Raw genomic sequence first — 16596 nt, 5'->3', positions numbered from 1 at the left:
GCATATTATCATGAACAGCAGAAGCAATTGTACTAACAGTTATTCTATGGTATATAACAATTTACTATGTACGTCATAATGCTGAATGAATTATGTCCTACAAAAAGTAAATACATTGAATAAAAAATGTATGCCTTACTGTCTCTATAAAATTGAGTGGGCTTGAGTTATATTTTTCTCGTTTCTTGACTTCCATATAATTTTGACAGATCTCAACTTTTGTTTTCAATATTGATTCAATCATTCAAGGTGTGCAATGGCAATGCCTCCTCTGTGCTATTATTATTACACTGATGGATTCATGGGTTTTTTTTTTCTGAACTTTCACATTTGAAACACTTACATTAATGTAGTTTCTTTTTTAACCTATATTTATAAATGCTTACGTGCACAGGATACTAAGAAATTGTATTTTAAAGCTCTGTCTACACTATTAAACTTTATGGGACAAAAGTAATGTGATGTGCCCATAATCGACATGATGACGTCATATCATTACCAATTGGCCAGTTTGATAGTGTAGACAAAGCTTAAGGTGGTATTACTTCTGCCAATTTCTCTGTCCATGTACAAAATATTTCAAAACTATTTGGAAAGTCTGTCGTGACCTAGGGAACAGTCAATTATGTTTTGTTTTTGTTTCATAATAGGTTATGTCATCCACTGGCAGTGGATGTATCATTTGTGATTTCATTTAATTTCTCCATCCATTTTTCTTCATCGTCTTCTTCCTGTTCTTGGTTGCCATCCTGTGACTCCTTTGGTCTGTTATTTATGTTTCCTGCTTCATCTTCTGTTTCTTTCTTTAATTTTGTCGTTTTGCGGTTTTCTTATTTTTGTGGATATACACATTACACAATACTCTTCATATACTTCATAGCTTCTATTAGAAAAAAAATCCTTTTTTGTTAATTATTATTCTGGCCCAATTTGTTATTCATCATACAAATAATTCTAAGTGGTGTCAAAGCCGGTTGTACATTATCTCATTCTAAAAACCTAAAAAATTACCAGCAAATATTTAAAAAAATAAACAACAATAAAAATAATACAATTTAAATTCATGAATAGTTGAATTTTACAAAATTGGAAGAAAACAAGTTATTACAAAGCGTTGTTCTAAGACGACCTAGGCAAATTAATGGTGTTTACTCTTTGTACTGTAGGTGTAAAATCAATTATTGCAGGCACCAACTGTACACTGCATAGTCTGTGGGAGGTCTTGAGAAGCGTTCTAATAGACATTCAGTTTGTCGTAAAGGCCAAATTAAGTAGCGGTAATGGTAATATGCAGAAAAGTAAATGTTAATTTTTATGACACAAAACGCGGACGGTTGAGCGCTCAGAATAGATCCAGATTCTACAACAAGTGGGACAAACACACTGTTTTTTTGCTTACTGTTACCGCTCGCTTTAGGATAAAAAACATTATAGTTCACCAAGGGAGCAGGTCAGCCTGCATTGGCCTTCCTTATTCCTAATAAACTGAACATGAAAATAATTATTGTCGCTTCCCAACTATTAAACTGGATGTGCCTAAAGTATCATTTCAATCCATTAGGCGGTTTCCAACCCTTCTACATCAGTAAAATCTTGCATTTTATGCAAAGTATTAGTAATTGCTTATTGTCAATCTTTGCTACTAATTAGGGGGAGTAATAATTATTCCCTTGGGTAATATTTCCAGGGTCATTTGTAAATATGCACTATTTCAAAACAGAAACATGACACGTTTTTTTACTTGAACTTGATATCTCAAAGAAGTATCTTCATGATATTGCTAACACACAAAAAACTACACTATAATTTTATACATAATCCACCCGCACCTTGCAATTCTTCTCATGATGCAACTTGAACACAAAAGAGATAATCCTTTATTGTGTTTAATGAAAAGTATAACAAAATGTATTGTAAATGGCAATAACAAAAATGTACAAATGATTACAGTATGTCTTTTGTTATATTTTTAGCAATACCTAAATTCAGTAATTAAGACATTGACAGTCTTTATCTTATCATTTGTTTTGTCATTGTGTATTACCCTACATCAACAGAAATCGATTTTAGTCTACAGGGCCTAGGAACAGAGAAGAAATAGGGAAAAAGAAAGAGAAAAGAGAAATTATCTAGGCCTATTAGTTTCTTCAAATACATGCGTGTGCTTGATAAAAGGCATGTGCTAAACTAAACTACAATTTCTCCATAATGTACTTATTCTTTATTTCACATTTCTTATACAACCGTTGTTCATAATTAATAATTATGATACTAGAAGCTATTATATGAATATGAAGTGGCATATTGTACTGGTTCAGCAGATGGCTTCCAGGTGACTCGCCCCCCCCCCCCTCCCTCTAAAAATCGTTCTAGATAAACTGGTGTCCAAGGACTTTCTTTTGACAAAGTGTTAACACTGACTCAGTTTGATGGAATATCTGTCATTCATGGATTTTGTGTGTTCTATGCATGTTGTACGTGTCTAAATATCAACAACATTTGCCAATTGTCAATAAACCAAACGAACTCTCCATGATCTATTACAGGTATTATTGATTACAACTTCCTGTGCTTCAAGAAAGCAATAGAAGAGGTGTTTGAGGTTCGACTACAAAGCCAAGCAATTGACGCCGGAAGCAGCGCGATGCATTCGCCAATCGGTAGCTTAGGATTGGACAACACTCGCAACAACGGCATCATAGCAAAATCATGACAGGGGAGTTATCCAATTTGACCATGTGACGATACAAGATTTTAAAAAGGAAAACAATTTATTTACAGTTTATATCTATAACAAAAATGAATAACACTCTGCCTGAGAGCCCACGCAAATTACAAAAACAAGACTGAGAATATTTGGTGGGAATTGATTGATCAGCAGTTACTTTAAATCATAAAAAAAAATCTCAAATACTGATAGATTCATAACATTGTTCTCCATTTCCTTTTTTTTTGGAGAAAACATATTATTGTGATTTGAACAATTTGTCTTGTTCAAATTACAATTTTTTGGTAAGTCTATGGAGGTATTGTATCTCGGTTGCAACGCAATGATAAACTATACAGGACAAGATTTATATTACAATATTAAGATCATCAACTGACCCTAATTTCTATATACATACTGTCTCTTTTAGGAATCCTAAAATAATACACACAATTGTGATTATCAAAATGTTCTTGTGCTGATAGTGGTCATTTTGGATGAACTAAACTGTAGATAGGATATGAGATTTTCTTACTAAAAAATGAATAATTAAGTACTTGTTTTGTAGTGCAAAAGTATGTGCATTTTACATCTGTAGGCCTACATATAACTATCTATAATATTGTAACAAGGTTTTAAGAGGACCGAATTTGGAACATATGTATATATGACCCTCATTTAAAATTTTATTTTGTATTGGTGTACGCTACAATACAATCTAGAAATGTGTAATCCATTTGCTTCTGTGCTTTTAAAAAATGACTGATCATGTTTTGACGTATAAAGAGATATTAGAAACTTATCATAATTTGCTTTATTCCATATTGATTAATTAATATGTTCCATATAACAAACATTTGTTTTATTTCATAAACACCATCTTAAAGTGGCTTGTCTTATAATATTTTATCTGTTTTTTTTATGTGTTAAATAATTATTAATGTAGCATAATAATTTAGTTGCTATAGCTACTCGTTTAAAATATTAGGAGTTATAAAGATTCAGTCAATTTAAATTGTTGTGTGTAACACATTATCAGCCGATATACACAATCATATTAAGAAGTAATTTGTGTAGTATGGTTATTAAGGCAATACTTTTTTTTTTTAACTCAGAAAATGATTCTAACAATCTTTTCAGATTGCATAGTAGCCCTCCAGTGCATTAATTAATGTATTATAGACCTTGCTGCATACTTAGAGCTCATAAAAAAAAGGAATGTTGTCATGTTGTAAGATCAGATATTTTTTTTATTTGACATGTAATTTATTAAGAAATAACTTTTTATACCATTTTTGTGTTTCTAAATATCGCATATAATAACAAAATGTATAATATTATAAAGATGAATTTTGAGATAGTTTTTTTTTAAACATTTAATAATTTAAACTTATTTTATTTGTCATAATTTAATAGTGCCATAAAGATCATAAAGTTGTTCAAAGCATAAAAATATGTGTTGACTGCATTGCTGTAACAACCTAGAGTATAACAATGTCTAGTAGCTATGTAGACAATGCCCTACATAACATTTACACTTACCTGGATGGAATTCATGCATACCTGGATAAAAGCCATACATACCTGGATAAAATCCATACATACCTGGATAAAATCCATACATACCTGAATAGAATACGTACCTGGATAGAATACGTACCTGGATAGAATACATACATACCTAGATGAAATTTAAACAGACCTGGATGAAATGTATACAGACCTGGATGAAATTTATAAGACCTGGATGAAATGTATACAGACTTGGATGGGATTCATACATACCTGGATGAAATTCATACACAGCTGGATTAAATGTAAAAATACCTGTATAAACTTCATAATACCTGGATAAAATTCCTTTAGTATTTGTTCCTTCCATTTTATGAGAATAACCCAACCTGATAACTTTATTTCAATACAAACTTGTTTATGACGAATACGTTTCTATCAAAAGTGTGTCGTTATATAAAACTGAAAATAAGAATTGCCATGGAATTTAAGACTAACCTATATATTGGACTTTGTAATATAACCCACAATTATATTACTTGCTTTTTAATATTTCAGTATTTTAGTAGCATTAAATATACATACCTTTGGGTACTGAATTATACAAGTTAGAAACACGATTGCATATAAATAAATATTGTTTTGAATTTTACATTTTTTGTTGCATTTACATCTTAATCTTTTGAATCTATTATTGAAATATTTCAGAATATTTATAGATGTGATCTTATTTCAACGTTGACAATTTACCGTTTTTAGCGAGGGGCATTAAAATTTGGGCTTCGTTGCAGAACACTAGGAAAAAGCAAAATATTTTTAATTTGGAAACATGAAATATGTATTAATCGATAATTACTGAGTAACGAATGACTTTACATCGTTACTACCATGCCATCTAAATATATACTTAGAGATCCCGACGCTTTCGATTCGTGCGATTTGCCTTCAAAACACCCTAAGCAATGCTTCCATGTTTACAAAATTCGTTTTTTATCTTAAAAATGTATTGTCCTCCAAAAACATGAAAAATACAGATTAATACAATCAGGCAGACAGACAGACCATTTTGTAGTTAAGTTAATCACTTACACTATCTAGAAAAAAAATCCCGAAAAAATAATGCCTATTGTTTTGCTTTAAAGTACAGTTTTTTCAATTAAATAATTTTTTGTCGAACATCTATTTTGTGAAAATAAAATGGCATATTCAACAAACATATTTTCTACTATTTTTAGTCGCGTGCAACGTGGCTCTACAGCTCACTATGTTGGTCGGTCGGTTGGTCAGTCGGTAAACACTAACTTAAATTTGAGCACGCGACGGCAGCCATGTATATGGCCTTGTTTTCAGGGGAACACATCTTACATTTATAAAGTTTTATTCCTTTGTACTTCAAGCTGAAAAAAAATTAATTTCATTGGAATTTGAGGCTTGAAAGAAAAATTCAACTCATTTTTGTATCTGTATACAGATACAGTAGTTTGCGTCGATTGATCGTCATGTTGTTAAGTAATTGGAGCGTACACGGTATATGGATCTGGGCCTAATGGGAATGTTTACATTATTGCAAAAGATTAATTTTGTCTCAGGGAAAACTAGGTTTTTTGAAGTTAATTAAGGACAGCAAAGTTGTTTTTGAGAAAGATTGAACAGAAGGCTTATTTGCGAAATAAGTTAATGAGGTCCTTGGGACACGTCTTCATAGAATCGATGATGATATGTAAAAGTGTTGCATTAACCCGCCCTAAAGATATGTGGGAATTGGAGCATAGCACCTGGACAATGGCTGCTTTGGTTTAGTACATGAATAATGCAAGAACATTTAGAAACTAGTTGTGTATCAATTTACTGTCTGCATCATGCTTTGGAAAACAAACCATATCTCACTATATTATGGATGTTATACATTATCTTGTATTTAACCTGAAAGATACGGTACGCTAGTGACTGCTTGTGCAAAGTAAATAAGATGATATTGTTAAAGTTACGAAACTAGGCCTATAATGTTTCTTTTTTATTTTATCATATAAAACATTACTACAAAGGAAAACAGAATAAAATTAAAAGCAAACAAAAACAACATGGATATCCATCAAGCCTATAATGTTGCCATAAGACTAGAAAAACAGCTAAATCAATCAATTATCTATAAGCCTAAATATATAATAACTCATTATACAATAATAACTTTCACACACTTTCTCGGTAATACACATAGCATGTGGAGAGCGTTTCTTCCGAGAAGCTCCAAAGCTCGGGAACCAATTTTCAAAGTTCAACAATCGCTCTCCTCAAATCTCATCTGTTCTCGTTGTTTTTATTTCTACTTAATTTCTCCCTTTTTTATGTTTTTTTTAAAATAATTCATTTGCAAATTGTTAAATCGCATATAGATGATGTTCTAATTCAATATTATTCTCCTATACAGTACATCCAAACTGTCAAATTGTTTATAACTTCTTCCAAGCATTTTAGTAAAATTCCAGGTTATATCACTGACCCGTATGAACTCGTAATTTTATTTTTACGCTATTCACGGTGGATTTGTAAAAAACAAATTACTGCAATTGTTAATAAAATAAGCAAAACGGATTTAATGTAAGATTAATTTCATTATTGTTCATTTCCATTAAATAAATAATTACGTTGTTAAAAGTTGACTTCTAATATTTCTAATTTGTAATTTTAGAAGCATCTTTGATTCTTCATAAATGCAGATTGTTATTTATAGATTGTAATCATTGATTATTTTTAGATTTGATGTAGGCCTACATCAATTATTATTATTAGATTGTACGCCTAAGGCTATTATACATAATTTATATTTAATTCGAAATTGGTATATTTAGATTGAGTACATAATCACATAGGAAATGTGTTTGAAAAAATTATAAATATAATATATTTGGAAAAGTCATTATTTATAATTTCTAATATGATCTGAGGATGATATGATCACAATAATGATCTATCTAGTACAAACGTATATGATTATACGTATACAGTTACTAGTGATTTTAGTGCATTGGGTTAATTAACAAATTAGGCCTAGATATGAATAGAAGTTTCCATTCTTTTGAATATAGTGTTGTGCTGACATTGTACATTCTGTTAACTACCATCCTAATTTATTTCTGTGGCACGTTATTTCAGCTGAGTAAATAGCTGGTATTGAAAATTAACTTAGGTAGTCTTCTCGATGACTGAATCCATATTCATCTCGGCCAGTTCGTCAGTTTCTTTCTATACTTTATTCTTCCATAGTGTCTTTCAAACATATTTCTTCTATTTCTTTCAGCAACGTCGTCAAAGTAGGCCTACTCGCCATTTATCTTCTACCTTTCTCAATTATAATTATTTATTTTTAGTAATTATTAGGTATTACTGCTTCCTAATTTCCTGCTTTTCATTTTCAATTCATGCTTACATTTCTAACATCTTGTAAATTTGTTGGCCTTAATCGTTATTATTATTATTCTTTAATTCCGTAGGCATATCTGCCCCTTGGCATTATGCTCAGAAAAAACAAAAGCAAAGTGGTTACGTAAACACTGGAGAAAGAATTTAACAAATCATAGGAAACAATGTACTGTTTTGTATTTGTATTTTTTGTGATTTTGACCAAATAAATGAATGAATGAACTTTCTTTAATACATAAACACTGCAGTGTCACATAGCATATGGCGTCAATGACATGATAGAAATGTAATTCTGTATCACAGAATTTGCTTATGATACTGTAACAATTATAGATGCAGACACCGATGATCTGCCATTTATTATCTGAACAAATTTCTTCTGTTTTGTTGGATTCTTTCTCCAGTTTTTAAGGCCAACTCAGACAGTGGTCTCGTCGGGAGAGAACATGTTTAAAGTTCTCCTGACGACCTTAAAACTACGCACGACGCTACAGTATCTCAAGATGACTCGTATCGACGAGTCAAAACGCGTTGCTTTTGTATTATTTCTTACTCATTCTACCTTCTTCTTGGTTAAAGTAGGCCATCCTTGATTTCGTATTATCCAACCTTCTTCTATATTGTTGTACACATGTTCCATTACGATTAATTTGGCGGTTACAATACAGTAAGTGTACCACTATCGGTTGCCTTGTGCATGTATAGAATTAAAATTGTATTTCAATTCAATTCGTGCCATTTTATTACTTGCTATATGTCCATTTATTATAAGTAATATGGTTATCTAATTATTGTTTTAAGTGACAAATGCGTTTCTTCGCATCAAGCGTTTGTATCTCATAATTTACTTAAAAATGACTTAACGCCTTACTCTCGCTCTTAAACGTTGACAAGCTTTAGAGAACGCACGCTTTAAAACCGTTTGAACAAATTGAAAACCACAGAGCAGTTTATTTTTTATTTTGAACAAATGGATCATATAGGCCTATTGTACGTCATAATTTAACAGTTTTTAACCAGTAAATTTATGTAGATTTCAATATCAGAAAACACATTTTGCCTCTTTAATTTCCTAAAATTATATAAGTATAATATATTTTGTATAATTTCACCAAAAAGAGATAAAAATAAATATTTATCTCTAATTTTATTTTTAATTTGAAAAAAAAAAGAAAACTTTTTTTTTTAAATAGTCACACACTATTAAAAGCGTCTCCTAATTAAATTAATTGTAATTTCACTCTTTCGTGTTTTTTGTTGTTGTATTTCTGTTTATAAGATTAGATTTATTATTACAATTAATGGAATACATTGAAAGCAAGTTGACGTCAATAAATAGTAAATTATAAACAAATATTCTTTAAACAAGATAATTAGACTGTTAGGATTTAAGTAATCTTCTCATATTTTCTTCAATGATTAAATTCAAAATAACTTATGTGTTTGCATAATCCAACATCATCTCTGGAAATACCCAACGTAAAACGTGTCATTCATTTTGTATATATTTGTAAATGTCGCCAATACCTAAAATATCCAACTTATTCATATTACCAAAACCCACGTAAACATCCTGCTACTGAGTTATATTTACATTACTGACGTCATACGCGCTTTTTTTAAAACAACTGCAACATATCTAAGTAAAAGGCTGTTTTATACGCACTTTAATTTACAACATTTTTAATAGAAATGATAAAATAAAGTGTTGTGGAGGGCATTGTCCGTTTCATTTTGGATTGCCTCTATTCATTTTGGGATAGGGAAGAAGGCTAATATTGACTTCTTATTGTTTTTTCCGTCCATTCCATTTCGTCATCTCATAATCCAGCCAATTTTGAAGTATAATGTTATATTCAAAACGACATGTTGGTGTAGTTTTTCAGGATCTATAATAGGCCTAGTAATATATCTACCACCAAGTAAGAGAATAAACATTGCAACAGGCCCAATCTCCAATTTTTAAGGTTATGAATGATCTATGTTAGTTTGGGATTTAAATTTAAGCCCAAGAGGAACACCATACATGTACATCTTTATAATATACAACTTTGTTTATATATTCCACAGACGTTATTGAAAAAATAGATTTGATAGAAAGGTGTGCGTCTGTTGAAGACTTGGACCGACAATATGCTAATCCTTTGAGCCTCGTGGCTTGAAGCATGCTTATTGTTTTCAGCCGGTTTCCTAGTAGTGTGATTTATGTGATAGCGATTATCTACTCTAGCAGATATTCTCGACAGGCTTAAGTAACTCTTGTATAAGAATCACAACTTTTCCACGATGTTAGATATTCTTTATTGATTGCTGATTTAATTTAATTTGTCATATTCTTTTCATCACAACTATGAAACCAGTACGCAAGCCGGAAGTTGGTACATCGGGTGCAATATCTATCTTATTGTATATAGGCCTACCTGTAGCCTACTATAGTTTACTTGAAAACTATAGTATCAATCCGTAATTTAACCAATCACAGTATTCACCGTGGGCCAATAGATCGGTCTTACAAAAATGTTTAATATCCGAAACCCTATGATCGTTATTTTATTAATTTTTTTATTTTATTTATTCGACTTCTCACTAACACAGTTAGTGAAGGATCTGGACCAACAGGTGGTAAACACCTCTAAAACGGTCCAGTCCCAATTTGCACAGTGTGTGACAGTGGCTGTGTTTGTGTGGACTAGTACACCGGGGTAACCCCCTCCTCGATGTACTAGGTTCTTTAAAGTGCGCATGAGCTATGTGTACACTGGACCTATGGTTTATAGTCCTTATCCGAGAAGACTCGTTCTACCACCAGAACCATGGAGCGAGTGAGCCTCGAACCCTTGCCGATGTTATGGCTACGTAATTACGGTTCCACTGTCTTAACCGCTCGGCCACTCACCGTACATCCTTTGGAAATCAGAAGGTCCATCTTGACATTGCAGAACCAATTAGGTCACTGTCAATAGCACGTGAACGACAAGGCCAGTCTTTATATCGATGAATTTTTCAAATTTAAGAAGCATATCAATATTACCACAAAGGCAATATCTCGATATGTTGGCATATAACTATAAATTTTTACCAACTTTTCCTTATTTTACATACAGATCACTCATTCAATACTAATACTAAGTTACTGCAACATAAGAATGGTGTAGTACATTTACATTTACAAGAGCTTTTTAGACTCCAGAAAAGAGCATTACGTGCGATTTCTTAGTCCTATGACGAAATACTTTCACAAATTTAAACTTCTTAAACTAGTGGATAACAATAAGTACCAAATTTGTTTCTTATGCTGGCCTACCATGTTTCAGCTAATCTTGATGTGCGCTTTTCATCACTCTTTTTTAAAACTTGTTTTACCATAGACAGAATACTAGATCAAAAGACAGACTGACAAAACGTAGGCATACTTATACAAATGTCTCAGTGCCATGCGTAGGACCACCAGTATTGAAAAAACTGAATCAAGAATGTACAAAATGTACATTCTAAAAAACATCATATTATTAGTTTACATTTTAAATTTAAACAATTAACTTTATTCGTTTTTTGGTTTGTCCTCCGATTGTATTAAAGTAAAAACGATTCAAATATTCAATTACAATATTTCAATAGAACAACCAAAGTGCGCATACGATGTATACACAGGGAAGAGTATGCATGTGTACGTTACGTTTCGTTGTTTAGATTTATTTACAAATATGGTAATATTTTTCCAGTTGATTCGAAATATATAGAACTCAGTGCTTTAGCATATGCTGTTGCAAGTTTTTCTATTTGCCCGGTATTTACCTATTGTGAAAATGCTTAAATACCGTACATATTATTTAAAAATGAATAAAACATATTGATAATCACTAAGACATTTTCTTATAGTTGAGCTAAACTTACTCATCATTTGTTTTTACCGCTATCATCAAGACGCGTGTTCGCGTCAATAAAGTTGATTAATCTTTATTAATATTCATGAGTTACTAAATTATCAAAAACATGAATCCGTTAGTTAAGACAATAATAAGTGATAGAAAATCTAAAAAGCCAGCATAATGCCACTTAATTCTGCATCGGTTATTTTATGTATGGATTAATATTTTTTCAATTATTCAATAACTTTATATTAAATAAATTAATGTCGGATACAAACCATTGATACACGGTTTTAAAATCCAGTATTATGAAAGAAGTTCATCCATAAGATTTAGTTCCCTTTTGTGTTTCCTGCCACTTACTTTGCAGTTGTTTGTTTGATTGTTGTTGTTTGATGGCAATAAAGAATAAGAATAAGAATACCGGGTTTTCAGCCATTTGGCCGGTGAAAGCACAGAGAGTTTTCAGGAGTTTACGTATAGGCCTACAACAAATATACCAAAATGCAATTTTGTTTAGATATAGACTGAAAAGTGGCGAACTTGTTTAAGATTTGAAAATGCGTATAAGACTAAAAACGCTGCGATAGACTCTGAAATAAAGCGTAGGCCTAATAGACAAATACCGTTAAACCACTTAATTAATTTGATTAACATGAAGAAAATAAATTAGTGTTCACGTCTACACATTTGGTGGTTGGCTGAAACTTGAACTGATCATTCTTATTGGAAATCATGCAACTAATTTGAAATCCATTGTTTGAGAAATTTTTGTCATTAATCATAATTAGACTTACAGGAGGTGACAGTCTATATAAACGGTCACCGGCTACATCAAAGTGATTGATACTTTATAATATCAATAAATATGCAATGTAATTAAACCAAATGTTATCATTTGTAAAACAATAATTAAAGCGAATAATGTGGGGAAAAAATAATAACAGTCACCAACAGAACTAATAAACATTCGTTTGGCGGTTGCTAATACTAGCTAATAAGGCGTGTTTCGATTCTGTTTTCTTGTATAGTTAAGCGCTGTCTACACTATCAAACTAGTTTGACAACAAAAGTGTGAAGTGTCCAAATATGGCAATATGCCCAAATGGTTGTAAGCTATTGTTATGTTTATTCATATTTTTTAAGGTTATAAGCAAGGTATATTCCCTGATGGTCTATGCCAGGATTCAGTCAAAGAAAATAAATTGAGGCAGTTTAAGTTATTCCTTTTTGTTCATATTTTTTCTACTTAGGACTGTATGTAAGCCTACACATGTGCCTCAAATTGTTTTAGTTTATTTGTTTTACCACATTGGTATACAATATTCAAATATATACCTACTGTTTAAATATATTTACTCCAAGCTTTCGTTTCCGTTATTTCTTTCCGACAACCACACGATAACCAATCTTAGTAGTTTGACTTGGCATTGACTGCAGCTTAGGATGCGCAATAATACACCTTCTCGCATCGCAATCAATCAATAAACAGAATGATAGTTTACAGCACTAGTTCTTAATAAAAATCAGATATAAACTGACCACTCATTATTTTTCCGACTGAAATTTTTAACACGCTTGTCTGTCATCGCGGAATTTATTTTAATTAGAACACAGCAAATGATTAGTATTTTGTTTATCGTTCTTATTCCAAACAGAGAGGAGAATATATTGCGTGTTATTCTATACATTAACGTCAGTCTTATATCACAAAGGCGGCCCTTTCAGGTATGTAAATATATATACACCTATGTATGTATGTTTAGGACAGTACACGATTTACGCGCAGAACATAGGACTATTCCATTTCAATATGTCAATTTATTTGGATTCAGGTCCTTGCAATAGATTTATAACCCCATTTCAGTTATTTTCAAACATTACAAGTATTTGTGAGTTCTGTGCTAAACTTCCAATTGACTTCAAGTTTTTCTTAACAATAAAATAAATCACAGAACTGTTAATTATCAATCTGGTAAACATCGACGGATTACATTGTTTTTGAAGACAACATTCGGCTTGTTTGAAATGATGAACTATAACATTATTCGCAGGTAATTAATTTATTATTTTGCTGGATTGTCGAGTATTGAGTAAATAAGCCGAAATGTTTTAATATCGTGTATGTCCATCATCACGTCGTCGGTTAATTTGTAATTTGATAAATGTATCATGGGTAAATAAAATCAATCTTTATTTCATCATAAACATATTGGCATTCACTTACAACATTCTTTTTCGTGTCAACTCTAAACGCCTTACCGTACTCCTATGGAAAACACTGTTTAAATAAACCGCCAACCTACACGTGAAGAAAACAAATCCTGTTTTTAGTATTTCTGATATATTTAGACTGATGTAGCCTACTCCCACGCAGACACATCATGAAAAACAATTTGCAAAACCTATAAATTTATAAAAAGTAATGTTTAAAAAAAAACCTAATCCAACAATATTGCATTTAAATTTAGACAATACAATTATTCATAATTATGTCACCCTTTACCCACATACAGAATGGTAATGTCTAAGCTATAATTGACCACTTGCTTGCGTAGTGCTAAGCAAGATCTGGAAACTTTTGCATTCATGCGAATATAGACTGGGTTGTAGGTTTAATTATAGATTATTCTCTATAATTTGGACGTTCCACGTCAAATTAGACAGTATTTAATTTCCCAGATCAGATTATTGGTTGATTATGAATATAATATAAAATTCAATTACTATCGTAGGTTGAGGCTAACATAAGATGAGGACAAGACATGACATGGTATTTTAATTAGAAGGACAATCTTTACTATTGTAGCTATGGTATATAGATTTGTAATGTGTTAAGAGTGTTTACATCAGATATTTTTTAGCAGACCTTACTTTTCAGTTCTATATTCGCTTCCCTTAATCTTTGTTTTATTTTCCTAATACCTGTGATTCAAATAAACACATTATTTCCAGCAAGCTAAAAGACATACTTCACATCTCTTTCATAAAGGTAATACTACTATTTCATCAGTTTTTCTTCAGTCTCTGGACTTTTTTCATGAAACTTAAACCTACATGTGACTTTCACAATCAATCTTTCTGTCATTCGATACACTTCCACAGTTGTTTTTTCAAGACCGTCTCTAAACTAATAATTTGTTTCATGAGGCTCAAAAAGTTAAAAAAAATGTGTCTTTTGTATTTGTTTATTATTGCGTATATTCTTCAATACTTTTACCTTTTACTGCATACGATTTTGTGTATCTTATAATTCTATCTTTGTATTATGTTGATTGGACCCCACAATAAAGCTATTCTTACAGTATATTTTTCTCAGTTGAATTTGTTTTTTTAGTCGGCTAGAATTGAATATTAGGCCTACCTGTGTTAGTACAGTAGATGTTATTTCTATTAGGATGGGATTTAGCACACTTTACTTTTAAATATTATTAACTTTGTATAATTAAAACTGATTGTATCTTTTATTATGTTGCCTACTCTGTATTCTATACTTTTGTAATGAAGATGAACAATAACGAGTGATACTAATCCACAGTAATAACTTAGAATACCTTGATTGGATATTTAATGGTTGACTTGAGGATAACCGCCTATGGTCATTAATGGGCTGTTTTACTGTCTGATCGAACTATACTCCCGCTGTTGCGTGATATTTTGAATTATTTATTTAATCAATATGCAGTATATATGTCTATTCGAAATGAAGAAGTAATTATTTGTGTAATTAATAGAGATAAACTATTTATTAGTAAGAATAATTTTGTATCGTAAACAAACAAAAAATGAGAAAGGAGCTTATTCTAAAATTATGATAATGTGCCGGTTATTACATTTTATTAAAAAATATTATGTATGTTATTAATATTAGTTAACGTTGAATTACGTTAAACTGCTGCGTTACTGCAAAAGGTCTAAAGCCGATTTTCCACTAGGCGAATTTGTTCGAGCGAATCGAATGCGTCAGGTTATACGCATGCGTAGATAGGGATTTGGAAGATGGAAACATGAATACGCATGCGTATAAGCTGACGCTTTCGATTCGCGCTAACAAATTCGCCTTGTGGAAAATCAGCTTTAAGCCTATTTTCCACTAGGCGAATTTGTTCGCGCGAATCGATAGCGTCATGCTATGCACATGCGTATTCGCGTTTCTGTCTGTCATACTGCCTTCTTCTACGAATTCTATTTCCTTTGATTTTTCGCTTCAGCGAAATTTACTAGTTCGAATGGTTTCTATTTTTTGCGAAGCGAAATATTGCGCAACCAATCAGAGCTCAGGAAATGAGCTATGACGCTTTCATGAGCACTCATGCGAATCGAAATGCTCAGCAACCACGCGAGGAACATGAACGTTGCAGCTATTCACTCATGTAGTGGAAAGAGAGTAGGCGATTTTTTTCTCTTCGAAACGTTGGATTCGCGTGAACAAATTCGCCTAATGGAAAATCAGCTTTACGCACATGTACTACATCGTCTACTGGCTTCTCTTGTGTGTTCTGTTGTACGGCTTTATGCTTTGTTTGAACTGGGACGCAACGCAATGACGACGCACACGCATCGCGCTGGTAATTTGCCAAATCACAAGTGACGGATAATCAAACTATTTGATTAGTCAAATGGCAATTGCGTTGCGCGTACGTCCTCATAGAGAGGTAACTAAGCTTTACTAAAACTTTATACAGCAAATTTGATGTATGGATTAGGCATGAATTTATTCATAATAATCTATAATTAATTAAATATACTGAACATAAAAAAGGTTAAAGGAAAGATAATCAGTATCCAAGCAATACTTTCTACAAATGTTGTGTGTGAGATGCATTTGTTATACATGTGCTGCTTTCCAATATAACATAATTACTACAGTACTAACAATTCGCATCTTCACAGACGTGTGCGGGTTGTTCGTTATGCCTTCTCCATAGTGGGGTGTAGAGTATTGAAATGACCAGAAAAGAACTACATAGAATCACCCTTCGCGAAGGTCGGAGGGTTGAGGTAATGAGGTTCCAAATGACTGGGATTTAACTTCAATTGAAATTCACCATAGAGGAGTAGTGGGCTGTCATAGAATCATGACCGAAA

General features: G+C 31.9%; 1 protein-coding gene across 3 annotated transcripts in view; it reads left to right on the top strand.

Annotated features, from left to right (window-relative positions):
* Positions 1-3817, top strand: part of LOC140054519 (ras-related GTP-binding protein C-like) — an 86348-nt gene extending 82531 nt beyond the window's left edge. For all 3 annotated transcript variants that reach the window (XM_072099551.1, XM_072099559.1, XM_072099542.1), the window contains exon 9: positions 2547-3817. In XM_072099551.1, coding sequence (XP_071955652.1) covers positions 2547-2713 — 167 coding nt within the window. In that variant the 3' untranslated portion in view covers positions 2714-3817. The remainder of the gene's footprint in view (positions 1-2546) is intronic.
* Positions 3818-16596: the final 12779 nt, after the last annotated feature.

The sequence above is a fragment of the Antedon mediterranea genome, chromosome 1, assembly GCF_964355755.1.
Source record: "Antedon mediterranea chromosome 1, ecAntMedi1.1, whole genome shotgun sequence".
Lineage (NCBI taxonomy): Eukaryota > Metazoa > Echinodermata > Crinoidea > Comatulida > Antedonidae > Antedon > Antedon mediterranea.
This window is presented reverse-complemented; position numbering and strand designations above follow the sequence as displayed.